This window comes from Polypterus senegalus, chromosome 5 (assembly GCF_016835505.1).
Source record: "Polypterus senegalus isolate Bchr_013 chromosome 5, ASM1683550v1, whole genome shotgun sequence".
Taxonomy (NCBI): domain Eukaryota; kingdom Metazoa; phylum Chordata; class Cladistia; order Polypteriformes; family Polypteridae; genus Polypterus; species Polypterus senegalus.
Genome location: NC_053158.1, coordinates 187,110,040 through 187,125,050, shown reverse-complemented (window position 1 = coordinate 187,125,050; position 15,011 = coordinate 187,110,040). Strand labels below are relative to the sequence as shown.

Genomic DNA, 15,011 nt, shown 5'->3' with positions numbered 1-15,011 from the left:
CTGTTTTTCTACTTTGATTGATAAATCCTTCTTGATAAGCATTCATTATTTTGGTTTGTCTCCACAAGTCACAGTTTTTCAGAGTTTCTCCCTCTTATGAAGCATTTGTAATATTTTAGGACTTTATATTTTCATTCGCGGGATAATTGATTAGACACACCTATACATAAATAAAAACACCCTTAATCTTTAAAACTCAGCAAGATATTGAAAATATGACTCATTCAACTCCTATGTATCTTAAGGTTTAACACAAGACAGCAGGTACTGGAATTTGTGTGTGTCATAAAGTGCACACCACCACCCTTTATTGGCCTATGTTGTATGAATGGAAAATGCTTAGCTTTTTTATATATTTAATTATTATTGCATTTATAATTTTACCAAAACAACATCAAGCAAACAGTAACATAAAGAGCTGAAAGCCACCCCCATGTTTACTGCTATTTATTTACTTGGCAATTCCCTTCAGCAGCTCTTCTTGACGCTTTACAATATTTTCTTCAGCTTTTCTGTATATCTCATTGGTGTAGTGCATGCCACCATTACTTGCCACCATCTTATCGATCTTCTCTAAAAGCTCTATCACTTGCTTGTGGTTGTTTGGGTTCTTACTGTTAAAAACATGATATCTGTAGCCACATTTCCTCACCATCTCTTGTAGATCTTTGCTGCTACGTTCAAGATAACTATCCACTGACAGAGCTTTGAGGTTATCCCCATGAGTAAACAGGATCATTGTGTAACTCAAAGCCCGATCTCCAAATACACTCTGGATGATCTTGATGGCATCATTCTCTTCTTTGCTGAACTGGCCCACCTTCAGTACCAGCAGAAAGACGTGAGGCCCCGGCGATGATAAAGAATAGCACTTTCCAATGTTGGACTTAACTTCTTCTACTGATAGTTTTTTGTCCAGCAAACCAGGGGTGTCAATAATTGAGACATGTCTTCCCCGAACCATTCCTTTTCTTTTCTCTACCTCCTTCAGAGGTGAGGCTGAGAAGACCTCATTCCTCAGCTCATCTGCACCCAGTATTGTGCTGATTGCTGTGCTCTTTCCAACTCCAGCTTTTCCTCCGACAATAATTCTTAAATCAGGGGCTGAGGCCACTCTTGGTCGTCTTTCCTCTGTTGGAGGTGGCATTGCTCCTCCACTCTTTGCTGGAAAATAGAAAACATTTTTTTACCAAACCTTCTTGTTTTTATTATATTTGTTAAATGAAGAAAATCCAACATTACCAATGTGATTTTTACTTATATTGTGCATTTGTTGTTTTCTTTCTTTCATTGGTTCTTAAAGAAGAATTCTAAGTGCTTAATGTTTAATTATTTTTGTAATGTTCACAATCACAATGACGTTGCTTGGAGCACAAAGACAAAATGGAATTGCTTGTAACAAAAGCAATCCAAGTCAAACAAAGTTCTAATAAAGAATCAAACATAGAGTGGGCGAAAAAACAAGAAGGTCAAAATTCAAAAATATACAAGAGAGTAAGCACAGAAAAACACAGATATCTCATAGTCTCACAATGAACCACCAGAAACTGCAGGAACTCCAGATTTATAAGTCAGTTCCTTGGGACAATTGGCAGGTGACTCTGCCTCTTGGGGGTCCACCCACAAAACACACAAATCACAACCAAGGCAGCTTATATAAACTGTGTTTCCCAACCTTTGTTGATGTCCTGATTAAGTTTTTTACATAACATTATGTTCATGACCCACCATTCCTCCTCTGTGAATTTAGTGTGACCCAACCTCCCCCTTGGTTTATCGAGCATGATCATCAAATGGGATGGAAGAAGGCCCACATGATCACCAGAACGTCAGAGCATTAAATGAATCAAGGGCAGTCATTAATGGTTTTCCCTCTTGGTGAATCGAGCACAATTGCCGAGCAAAGGTTGTGGAGGTGGTCCAGTATTGGCCATGATCTACGGTTGTTAGAGGAGTGGTTAGGGGTGCAGTTTTGTCTGAGGTCAGCTGTGGCACTCCTGCAGTATCTACAGGTTGAGAAATGCTGCCATATTCAAAACCAAAAATAATGAATGATGCACATAGTTAACATTAAAAGGATCAAAAACAAACAAAAGAGACATGAAACATGAATTTGAGGAACCCTGGCTAAGACATGACAAAAAGCTGATATTAACCTCCTTAGCGTTAGACCTGAGCATCATTTCGGCTGTAAAAACAGTGCGAAAAGCGTTAGCCCTTTATAGACGTGTCTTGCATATGTGTTAGACCTGAGGATTACTCGGGCTGTAAAAGTGGCAGCAGTGTTAGTACCAAGCATTACTCAGAAAATGTGTCTTCTGTAAGAGACAGGCCCGAGTGTTACCCAGGCAATGGTGCAGACTCGTCTTCTCCTAGTCTCATAATGGCGTCTTGTAAGAAAAGTTTTTCAGTAGCCCAGGTGTTGTGTGCTCTTGACAGTGATATAAGCAGTGTTGACAAAGTGAATCTGTCTTCAGAAAGTGAAATGGAAACAGACAGTGAAATCAAAAGTGTAACTGATGAATCCAAAAGCGACATTCGTGTCAATCACAATTGTGCAGTGTGCTGTCCAAAAGCTGATCAGTTTGAAAAGAAAATCTGCAAGGAATTACACTGTTATTGTCCAGACTGTGACCTTAGATTGTATATTTCACTGAGCTTCAAGATATTGGCATTATTTTTATTAACATTATTATTATTATTCATTATTATGATTTGTTTCATTAGTATACTTTCTACACTTCTGACTGTGTATTTTTAGTGTTTTGCATGTTTTACACTAGAAAGATGACATTTAGTAAGTACATAATTTTTTCAAGCCAAAAAAATGCAATGCTATTTACGTGTTTTTTTGTGAAAAAATACAGTATAACGTGAAGGAGGCTACAAAATAAAATGACGTGATTTGTTACAATTAATTAATGTCAACAAAGAGGTCTATTCATCTGAGTATTTTCATTTTATTCCCCATACTTAGTCATATGGTACTTTCTTTAAAATTCTTAATTTATCATATATTCCTCCACCACATGCACCACCATATTTGAGCTTGCCTATCCATTGTCTTACACAGGGCTGTACTCAGCATTTTCTTTTATTTATTTATGAAGTATCTGGTATCATACACCGATATTGACATTTACAAATCCAAATTTCCTTGTTTGTGTGTTGGGTGGGGTGATGAGCCAAATATTCAAAACCCAATTTGACTTTAAAGTATTACGTGAAGCAAATGTTATGTAAAGAGACCAGACAAACAATGTGTACAATAAATAAACCAAATTCATAATCATAAATCCTAATCTTTACGCCAAACCATAAACAAAACCCTAAACTGTATTTGAAGTTCACTCAATATATTCGTTAAACCAGTTAATCAACAAACACAAAATGTACACACAATGTGTACTGTTGCTATCCAATCTTGACTGTTGCGACAATGACATAGTGTGTCAGAAATAGCTTTTCTAATTCTGAAGTAACATGGCAGCCATTGCATCAGAAAATGGAGGAGCCAACAAAAAAAGAAGAAGGTATCAAAAAAGAAAAAACTCAAATCGCAAACTTCTTGAAAATAAACCCAAATCAAAAAAGTAGCAGTGGGAATGATTCAGCAACCCTAACTTTTATTTTCAATTCAGAAATCTCTTTACAAAATGAGATAAAAATGTTAAATTAAACATAATCATAACATAAACCGTCCTGCTTTTCATATGTATATGCAGGAATAATTCCCCAATGCACTCACTACCAGAAACCCCATCCCCATTTTAGTAGCCAGTTTCCTGTGACCTTCACCCATGAAATGTTAAAGGGAGTACCTTTTCACCATTCAAATAGTCCAACTTGCCTTCATCTTTTATGACTGCAGGTACCATTACGACTGAGTGGTACTGCTGCACCATCATTGTATTATTCTGTGTTCATTTATATAGAGAGAACTTAATTTGTCCCCAGGGGCAATTTGCTTGCTTTCCAAAAAAATTGCTGCACACAGAGCCGCATGCACTGCAACAGGAATATGTAATTGACATATACAATGTGCCAGGGATGCCAGGGGCAACGACCCGGCCGGGACGCCTTAAAGGACCGGAAGAGGGTCTACGCCCGCCCTGGATCACGTGGGGGCCGCCACCCTGGTTGCTTTGGGGGCCACGGCTAGAGGGCTTGGAAGCCCAACCCTGTAGGGGCTTGTGGTCACCGCCAGGGGGCGCCCCAATGCCTTGGGAACCCTGGACCTCAGCACTTCCGCCACACTAGGAAGTGCTGGGGGGAAGAGAAGCAGGAACACCCAGAGAGCTTCCGGGAGAACAGCCGGCACTTCCGGCACACTGGGGCGTGTCAGCGGGAGATTGCCGGGGAGCACCTGGAGCATTTATTCGGGGCTGGCGTCGGGTGGAAGTAGGACGAAGCAGGAGACGAGAGTGGAGGCGGCCCAAAGAGTGAAGGCATTGTGTGCTATTGGCCAGGACTTTGGGGACTTTTGGGGTTTGTGTGTGCACCTGACTTTTGTAAATATTGTAAAATAAACGTGTGGTGGTGGATTACATGTCTTCCTGTCTCTGTCCGGGCCACGTCCACAAATGAAAACTTAAAATTGTGTTTGCCGCAAATATTTAAGAATTATATTGTAACAATTACGAAGTTAAAGTTTGATTTCAGGGAGAGTTGAGTTTTCCCCCTTCAATATTTGTTCCGGAAAAGACATGAATTTAAGCAATTTTTCTATAAGGCATGTCTTTGTACTTTTTTATAATAGTTAAAGTTTTATTCACAATGACTTTAGAAGAAGCTGGACCTGTCAGATTTTATTTGCTTTGGGATTTTTTTTGGTGTACTGCTCAGCCAGTTTCTATGTTCCTAAGGTAAGTTAATCATTAGATACCATCATGAAAATCCCCTCCATCCCCTCCAGGAGGCGTCCTCTTTCTGCCACAGGCTCATTCCACCACATTGTGCTAAGAAGTGCCTCTGGGGGTCAATTCTGTCCACTGCTCTCAGGCATTGTGCTTCCACCCGATGTACTCTTTTATTGATTGATTGATTGATTGATTGGTTATATTATTTGTCCTCTGAGTCTGTATTCTTGTTTTGTATGTTTCTGCTGCTTTATGCTTCTGAATTTCCCTATGAGATTACTAAAGTTTATCTAATCTAATCTAATTATTACAAAGAACCCTTTAAACTCAGTCTCATTTTTGCCTGTTTTCTGCTACTTTAATTTAAAAGGCTATAACTTCATCATCCTTTACACAATATTCATGTTTTATCCCTCAAAACAAAGGTCATACATTTCTCTTTCAGAATTCTTACAGCTGAAGAATTAGTTACATTTAACACGTATATTATAGCATAATAAATTGCATATTTCAGTGCTGTTTTTATCAAACAATGCACTTTGAATGTTATTCTTATATCTATAAGCAATGGAATAGGTTTCCTAACATTCTAAAAGTGTCACAAGATATCTACAAATAATAGTATGTCTAGTTTTACTGGTTTGGAGCAGTATAAAAAAACAGGATTCTTTGTTTACCACTTTAATTGTTTTCAAATAAGTATCCAAAGCATACATATCCAATATTGAAGACCCCTGGCGTATGTAACATTTTGAAGAGCAGATCTTACTCTGTCAGAACATATATCGTTGGTAAATCCAAATTACAGCACCAACTGTTGTACAATTCGAAAAGTCTTCACAAAAAAAAAAATGAAATACAGTATAGAAAGTGAAAAAGATAGAAGGTGGAATGCCGGATCATTTGAAAGCTGAAACACGCCATTCATTTTCTATATAATAGTTTGTCAAATTTTACACAATTGAATCAGGACATTCGAGAAAGCTGGTGGGAGGGCAGGTATTGCTGTTATGCAGCATTTTGGTCATCTGTAAGGGAGGAAAGAAAAGCACTGCAAAATGGTACCAGGGTATATAATATGGCATTTTAACAGCAAAACTCTGTACTTTAATTATAGCAGCAATTAAATGGTTTTATTCAGTTTTTTTAAAAATTCTGCATTATCGTTTGGTCCCACCTGTGGGTCCAAAACAGTGGGGCAGAGTTTAAAAGGTTAACAACAAATTTCAAAAGCTTTAGATGAACTGTAGAGCATCTACAAGCCATGCTGACGATGAGTATAGTGTCCAAACTGTTTATCTTTTTTATCATGAGTGATATAACAGATATCATTGGTTTATTTGTAACTTAATTGGTAACTCTTGAAAAGTTTTACATTAAATTATAAATATTGTATTATATTTCAAATGAAAAGATACATTTCACATCAAATACAATTGTATAAACAAAAAATATCTCATCCTATTTGGAGGATACAGCTTTATTTTATTTGTAAAAAGAGGTGTCAGAAAATCCATCCCATCACATCCCTAGACTTACATGATGAAATTGGCCAGTTAGCTTTATCTATGAGCTTGGGAAGATTTTGGCAAGCTGAAATGCATACCACTTAATATTCATACTATATATATAAAAACCATTCAGTAATTTGCCAATATTAAGATGCAGTAGGGTGGCGCAGTGGTAGCTTTGCTGCCTCGCAGTTAGGAGACCCGGGTTCGCTTCCCAGGTCCTCCCTGCGTGGAGTTTGCATGTTGTCTGCGTGGGTTTCCTCCCACAATCCAAAGACATGCAGGTTAGGTGGATTGGCGATTCTAAATTGGCCCTAGTGTGTGCTTGGTGTGTGGGTGTGTTTGTGTGTGTGCTGCGGTGGGTTGGCACCCTGCCCAGGATTGGTTCCTGCCTTGTGCCCTAAGTTGGCTGGGCTTGGCTCCCCCGTGACCCTGTATTTGGATTAAGCGGGTTGGGAAATGGATGGATGGAAGATGCAGTACCTTGCATAGTGTGGTGTTCGGTAAAGATTTCATATAAATAATCCATAATGGATTGTTATTTGTTGAATTTCTAATAAATATCGTTATAGCAATAAGTTCAAGCAGTCACTGGATTATTAAAAGTTACCATGTTTGATGCTTTCTCTTTTCTAGTAAGCCTCCGTTCACTTCCATTACCTCATTCCAGCTTGACTCCCAGTCATAGGTCTCTGATTCATATCTTTTTCTAACAATAACATATTTTGTTATACCCTGAGTTACAATTTACATGTGTTCTTGATCAAACTAAATAAAAGCAAACCTGAGTGAGCATGACATTAAGGTGTGGATTAGTAAATGTCAACACTGATCGGCGAAATTCACATTTCCAGCAACAAACTTGCGGTGTTTGTCAGTGACCTTGTGTGTTGAATATTTTCCTGGAAATTCACAGTGTCGCTAGTTTAAACTAACTTTGTTTTTTTTTTTCCCAGCACCCAGTTATAAGTTGCAAAACTAGCGTGACATCACAGTGTTGGATGTAAGAGCCCCCTGAGTATATAACGCAAATCCAAGTAGTGGGCAAATACTTAGCAGAGAACTTGCAAATCCCTTTAAACACAAAACAGGCACTAAGAAGGCAACAGGAAACATGTCTGTGTAATTGTGTCATTTTGTATGGATTTGTATGTGACCTTTATGTAGTATTTGAGCCTAGCCCTTTAATAGTATTGCCCAGAGTGCTGTGTAGTAGAAGAATTCATGTGCTTTGGTGCGGTCCTTTTTTGGTAGAGGCAGTAGTGAATATGTAAAAGCATCAGACAAAAAAAAAAAAAAAAGAAAAACGGAACTGTTGATTCAAGAGAAGTGAGTAACTGCCATCGAATTTGTCGGGAGCAAGCCTTAGTTAATTCATCCTTCCTATCTGCCACTGTCTGAAAGAAATGTTATATTCTGACATTTCATTCTATACATTTTATCTCAGGGAGGCATGACAGTCCAGTGGTTAGCTCGGCTGCCTCACCGCTCAGGTCAGATTTCTGCCCACCATAATTAGTCCAGCATACACTTCCCAAGCTCTCAAGTACACTTGCACCATCACAATCCACTTAAGACTCATTCCGTTTCTCCTTTCTATTGACTTCAATGCATTTTGCTGAATTTGCCAAATTTTTCCAAACATTTCTGCAATTTCACCAAACGTGAGGCTGAGCAAATTCAGTGAAGTCTGCTCATCACTAGTAAATGTTTACATATACAATTTTAGCCAAGAATATCTTGTTTATGAACTTACTACATGCTTTAACTATCGTGAAATATTTCACGATATTTTGGAAAAAGACAAGTTTATATTCTTAATATAATACTTTTCTTTCTGTGTAGAAGCATCAAATAAACTCAGCGAACTGAATGGTCTGCTATGGCTGGTCAAACCTCTTATGATGTTATGCATTGCCAGTACAAATTTGAACTCTGTACATGTTATAGTAACAGCCTTTTAAACCTATAAACAAATAATAATGCTTAAAAAGTAATTTCTACCTAAAAATACACACATTCCTACACCTTGACAAGAGTTTCAAATAAAAAAACTTTGAACTACATTAAACCCAAAAGACATAAATCTATGTTCATCTCAAAAACTAAGACAATCATTGTGACACATGATGCTGCTCCTATTCTTGGTCAGTGGATTGTTCAGTTTGGTCTTTTCTATTGGGTGCTACAGCTCTGGTTTGCGGCTCTTGCTAAAGCTGTTGCCATTCCTTGAAGAACGCCGCCAGATTCTGTATTCTCTGCCTTTTCAAATTGATGTATGAATTGATTGTCATATTCTGCTGCTTCTCTTGCCTTCTCTTTGTACAAGCGATGTGCAGCATTTTCCTTTTTCTGATGCTCCACTACCATAGTTTTCATTTGTTTCTCTTGCTCCCATCTTTGCTGCTCTTCACTTGTTTTTAGGCTTTCTAGCTCTTTGCACGCTTTATCCATGGCCTCTAATAGTCGAGCTTTTTGGTCCGAATCCTGTACTTGACTCAGCTCTTCACTCATCTTGCTAAGAAATTTTTCTTTTTGTTCCTTTTCTTCCTTTCTCTTGTTGCCCAGCTTTTCCAGATTTTTTTTAAACTCATCCACCGCCTGTCGGAATTTTGTTTTTAGGCTTTGCTTCTCAGTTTGGAATTCCTCATTTTTACTCTTCATAATCTCATTTTGTTTTTCAGTTATACATTTCTCTGCTCGCCGATAGTTGTCACTTGTGTAACAACATCCTCCATTTTTCTGCACCATATCATCAATTTTTTTGAAAAGTTCCACAACCTGCTTCTGATCGTACATGTTCTTATTGTTCAAAAGGTGATAACGGTAATTACATTTCTGAATCAATTTCATAAGTTCTTTATCGCCATCCTGAAGGAACTCTTCAATTTGTTTACCTTCTAGGTCATCGCCACGAGTGAAGACAATCATAGTGTAGTTCTTGGCTTTCTTACCAAATATGTCTTTGACTATTTTTACTGCTTCCCTTTCCTCTTGAGTGAATCGTCCCACAGGAACCACAATGAGGAATGCATGAGGACCTGGGGCTGAGAGTGAGAAGCATCTTCCAATTTCACTCCTGATTTGTTTCTGAGGGACCTTTGTGTCAAATAAACCGGGAGTGTCGACTACATAGACCAGCTTCCCATGTGACACTGCTTTGTCTTTTTGGCACATTGTTGTTACAGATGCCGAAGAGGGTTTGGAATCAAATGCCTTCTTCCCCAGGATAGTGTTTGCTGTAGCACTCTTCCCAACTCCAGTTTTACCTCCCAGAACTATTCTCAATTCTGGCAATTTTTGTTGTAGGAGAGATGTGTCATCTGGCTCTAAAGAATAAAAATTGCACGCATTTTAATACTGTTAAACTGAAAGTGTGTTTATTTTTCAGCATCTTTAAGTATAAAAACAGATACTTGAATGGTAATATTTATTATATTAACTATCAGTGCTTTGCTAACTACCAATTGTTCAATTTAGTAACATTTAAAAATGAAACAGATAAAGTAATTATTAATTTATTACTTACTGTTTATTTGTTTCTAGAATATTCACCTTTTTAAATACTTTGTGTGTTAAACATTTCTCCCTAAACTATATTAATCAATAATCAGAAATCATATTCTACAAATAAATGTTTAATTATTATTATATGGAACAAATGTTCTTCTTAGGACTCTCCCACAAACGTTAAATAATTACGCAAGTTCAGTAAATAAATGAATGGACTGACACTTTGGGGCACAAATTTTATTTACAGGGCAAAATCTACTTAAAAATCATCAAAATCAATAGGATGATCACTTTTAAAATACTAATAATTGAGTCAAGTTTAAGTTAGAAAAAATTATATCAGGGGTGTACTGGGTAAGCATCAGTGTGCCCCAGGGACAATGCTGGCCGTTCTCCTGTTCTCTTTCTATTCACCTCCTCATTGGGTCCTATCATTGAGCCCCATGGTTTGTTTTTTTTATCAGTGCTATGCTGTTGATACACAACTGCATCTGTTGTTCCCTCCAGAAGACCACATGGAATCTCTGCATTTCCCACTGATATTGCAGCCTGGATGAAGGAACACCATTTCCCGCTCAATGTGGCAAAGACAGACCTTCTTGTTATTCCAGCTCATTTGTCTCTCTTCATGTTAGCTCATTATCACTAACACCAATTCACTATGCAACCTTGGGGCTTTAACTGTCCTTCAGGAACTATGCTACTACTGTCTCTGTCTTGCACATTCACAAGATCAGACCGTATCTGACAGAATATGCAGCACAACTCCTGGTGCAGGCTTTGGTTTTGTCTACTATGTTTCTCTATTGTTGTTTTCCTGGCTCTGTATTCCTACTTCTTACCATCTCCACTGCAGTCAGTACAGTCATAAAATACAAGTAAATATGCCAAAAATTGTTTAATCCCTGGTATCTGGAAGACTGAATATGGCACACATGACACAGGTTTACTCTAAAGCCAACTGGTTGAATGAAAGTGAATGCCTTTCCTGCACCAACTATCTGGATGCTGTTCCAGAAGTAACAGAAACTTAATGTTAGGTCTACCATACCTAAGCAGGTATGTCACAATTCTCTAATGATTGCGAACTAATCGGGTGTACTGAATAGGGGAATCAGACAAAGTATAGGAGGTGGAGAACTTTGAAAGTTGTCTGCAACTCAACATTAGCAAAACCAAGTAAGTGATTATCGACTTTCACCACACCAATGATGCTCTATGTCCACTCACTATTCAGAGAGCAGATGTAGAGGTGGTGCACTGCTACAACTACATGGGAGTCCACATCAGTAGCAGGTTGGACTGATCTTGTAACACAAAGAACTATAAAAGAAAGGGAAGACCTAGCTCTTTTTTTAAGAAACCTCAATCCTTTAATGTGGGTAGTGACATACTTCACATCTTCTACAACTCTGTGATGATCAGTGTAATTTTCTGTGATATGGTGTGCTCAGAGGGCGACATGGTGGTGCAGTACCTCACAGTTAGGAGACCTGGGTTTGCTTCCTGGTTCCTCCCTGCGTGCAGTTTGCATGTTCTCCCGGTGTCTGCGTGGGTTTTCTCTGGGTGCGCTGGTTTCCTCCCACAGTACAAAGACATGCAGGTTAGGTGAAGACCTGAATTCTCTTTACAGCTGTTAGCATTTTGACTTTCTCAATGTGTTAATCTTAGTCTTCTCCATGTAAACTGATAATTATAAATTGGCAGTGTGGTATCTCTTCCAAAGGTTGCATCCTGTGTTGAACCTGGCACTGCCAGTCTAAACTTCAACCCACAAGTGACTATTGTGGACAACAGGGGGCATACAGCTCTCCAAACCCAGGACACAACAGACACAGAGTCGAAGTTCAGCACACAACCCGAGTTTATTAAGTGAAGGAAACACTTTTATTTAAGTTCCCACCTTACGCAACACAGTACCAAGAAGCACAAATACACGGTCCCTTTCTTCTTGTTGTCCCTATCTTCTGTCTCTTGTACCCCTCCAATCCTTTGTCCTCCCTGAATGGAGTGAGATGGCCCCTTTTATAGCGCACCCAGAAGTGCTCCAGGTATTCCATAGTCTCCTTCTGGCTGCAATTCCTGGTGTGGTGGCAGCCCTGCAAAGGAAGGCTCAGCCATTCTCCGTGAGTCCCCTGGCAGTGGCCATGGGCCCCAGCATGGTTGAGATTCCATGCTCCAAACCCAGGGCAATGTAACAAGCCACGGGGGGCTGCCCTCTGTCGACCCGGGGGAGGTATTGCCCATGCAAGCTCCTTCCCCTGGTCCTGTCCATTACTCTGTGTAATGAACAAAAAAAAAGTGACAAAAACACAAATGCACACTTCTGCATGAACCTCCATCCATCCATCCATTGTCTAACCCACTGAATCCGAATACAGGGCCACAGGGGTCTGCTGGAGCCAATCCCAGCCAACACAGGGCACAAGGCAGGAACCAATCCTGAGCAGGGTGCCAACCCACCGCAGGACACACACAAACACACCCACACACCAAGCACAAAAATGGGGCCAATTTAGAATCACCAATCCACCTAACCTGCATGTCTTTGGACTGTGGGAGGAAACCGGAGTGCCCGGAGGAAACCCACGCAGACACGGGGAGAACATGCAAACTCCACGCAGGGAGGACCCGGGAAGCGAACCCGGGTCCCGTAACTGCGAGGCAGCAGTCTGCATGAACCTCTGACTCAAATAACAATGTATTGTTTCATGAAACAGGTTAGTTTTGTTTCACTTATAGTTTCATGAAACTGACACTAAAATATGTTTTGAAGGCGGTTTCTTCTAAAAAGAGTTTTTTAGGGGTTTAAAAGATTTTTTGGGGGTTAGAAAGAAAAACCTATTGCTTCCTAAAGCAGCGTTTCTCAACCTTTAAGTATTTGTGACCCGAGTTTTCATAACAGTTTTAATCGTGCCCCCCTAACATTTTTTTGAAATGTACTGTAGATGCATATTTTATTATACCAATTTAATTTTTTAGATATTTATCTAACTCTATATTTATTGTTCTAGTATCAGAATGTAGTTTAAGTTAATTGCTTTTGGTTTCAACAGATTTTTTTTTCATATTTTTGATTCTTGTTTTCTTTTTTTCACATCTTCGCGCGCCCCTAGGGGGGCCCACCCCACAGGTTGAGAACCACCGCCCTAAAGCTTTGTTCACACCTCCATGTTTACCTGTGGTCTTTTCCGAAGCTTAATGATGCATGTAATCCTTCACACACCAGTAAAATCAATTCTATTTATACCTCTTTTTCACATCATCACAAACAAGTGCAGTGCATTTTTTAAAAATGTGACATGCTGCATACTTGGTACAATTAAATGCACCAATGTGCACATTACTGTGTTTCTCTACAGCTATTTAGATAAAGGAAAATTTAATATTTATGGGAAAAAAAAATACATTCAATCACAACAAGCACAAATGAATGTCTTGTCTATACTTTGATATTATTTTCAGTCTACTGACTTCATCCAAATAACTAATAATCTTAACTTTTATTACAGTTATTAAATTCTTGAAAGGCAATAAAAACAAGTTATAGTTCATTTATTAAGAACATTACAAATCCAAAAACATCTGAAAGCTCCTATTCACCTAAAGTTTTCGAAATGTCATTGAGTTGAGATTTGCAGTTTCACAACGTGCTACTTTCAACTGTCCTACTTTGGTTATTGGTTCCATGCATTTTCAGTTATCTGGCTGCAGCAAGTTTATGAAACAAGCCATTTCTTCTAAAACCTGTAAATATATTGCATAAAGTATAATGTGATAACATGTATTAAATTAAATGCTCTCACCTATCAGATATTTCATCAGTATTCTTCAGCAGCATGTTTTCTAAATTATTAATTAAGAATTGTGATTTTACAATGGAAAAAAAAATTTTAAACATAAAAGTACTGCAATAAAATTTTTAAAACTTGAATAAATTCTCAGCTGATTCTTCACTTATGGGGAATATTGATAAACAGAGAATAGGAGCCTCTATGCTGTGTTGTGCTGGGATGGTAATATCACTTAAACATTAAAAGTGCAGGCTCAGTTATGGGGCACACTCTGGACCCTCAGAGAGAATGAAGTCAAAAACTAATGCCATTAAGAACAATGCTGCACATCCTTTCTCTGACACACTAACACTGAGGTCATTCAGCCAACAAAATATTCAGTTGAACTGTGTCATGAAACGTAACTGTAGCTCCATTATACCAACAGCAATACACCTGTATAGTGTCTCATTGAGACGTTATTGTTTTAAAGGCTTTAGGGTCTTGTTGTCATGTGTAATGAGTACATTGAAATACTGACATGTGCTAATAAGCATACATTCACAATTCCATTAGTCAATCTAGTACCAATTCTCTAAAACTGAATATAAAATATTATACACCTTGCCTTACCCTGAATTCAGTTATATTACATGCAAGCATAAGCATTGGTAGAAGCACACACTGAATGCTGTATATTTAATGGGATAAAACCATTTGCCAAAGGTAATGTGTTCATAACTCAGTCAGTGCTTACACAGTACATACCATAAAGTACATTTATCTAATAAGAACATATACAAAACTTTCAAAATACAGCAATTAAAACCTGACATTGAAACCAATGAAATAAAAGTATTTAAAAAACCTTATTAATTACCACAAAGTTGTTCCATCTTGACACGAATTTGGTTCACAGAATTTGGTTGTGGGTCCATTGTGTCTGTTTTCCTTGTTGTCTCTCTAACAGTGTAGAAAGGCAGTCAGAGGTGTGCGTGTATAATGCTGGTATTTATAATTTAGCCTGCCCATAATCCTGTTCTACAGAGGACTGGCACTCCCTCCCTGAAGTTAGGGAAGAAACAGTAAGCTATCAGGCATGTCAAGATTAAAGTGCCATATTTATTTAATTCCAAAAAATAGAAAAAAAAGTTTTGTTTACATATACTGTACACAGATGTGTTCGGTAAGATAATTAACTATTACATGTAATATTTTATTTACAGTAGTATCCTATATTCATGTTGATACATCCAGTCATTGAAGTTTTCCTTCTATCAAATTGAAGAATTAGATTCTCATATATACAAGTGAAAATGTAAAATGATTCTGTTTAAATTATAAAGAGCAGTTGC

The 15,011-nt window shown here is 38.2% G+C and overlaps 1 protein-coding gene across 1 annotated transcript; it reads right to left on the bottom strand.

Annotated features, from left to right (window-relative positions):
* Positions 1–267: 267 nt before the first annotated feature.
* Positions 268–14,662, bottom strand: LOC120529924 (immune-associated nucleotide-binding protein 12-like). Its single transcript, XM_039754131.1, has 3 exons — positions 14,537–14,662; positions 8,551–9,699; positions 268–1,164 (listed from the first exon to the last, which is right to left on the bottom strand). The coding sequence occupies exons 1-3, from the start codon at positions 14,592–14,594 to the stop codon at positions 452–454; spliced, it is 1,920 nt and encodes a 639-aa protein (XP_039610065.1). The 5' UTR covers positions 14,595–14,662; the 3' UTR covers positions 268–451.
* Positions 14,663–15,011: the final 349 nt, after the last annotated feature.

Bases quoted from the DNA above. Each gene is read 5' to 3' on its own strand.
- LOC120529924 (XM_039754131.1), bottom strand. From the start codon at position 14,594: ATGGACCCACAACCAAATTCTGTGAACCAAATTCGTGTCAAGATGGAA. The intron at 9,700-14,536 runs GTAATTAATAAG...TTTATTCTTTAG, and splicing joins CAAGATGGAACAACTTTGTG to AGCCAGATGACACATCTCTC. The intron at 1,165-8,550 runs AATAGAAAAGAC...TCTATTTTCCAG, and splicing joins AAACCAGAGCTGTAGCACCC to CAAAGAGTGGAGGAGCAATG.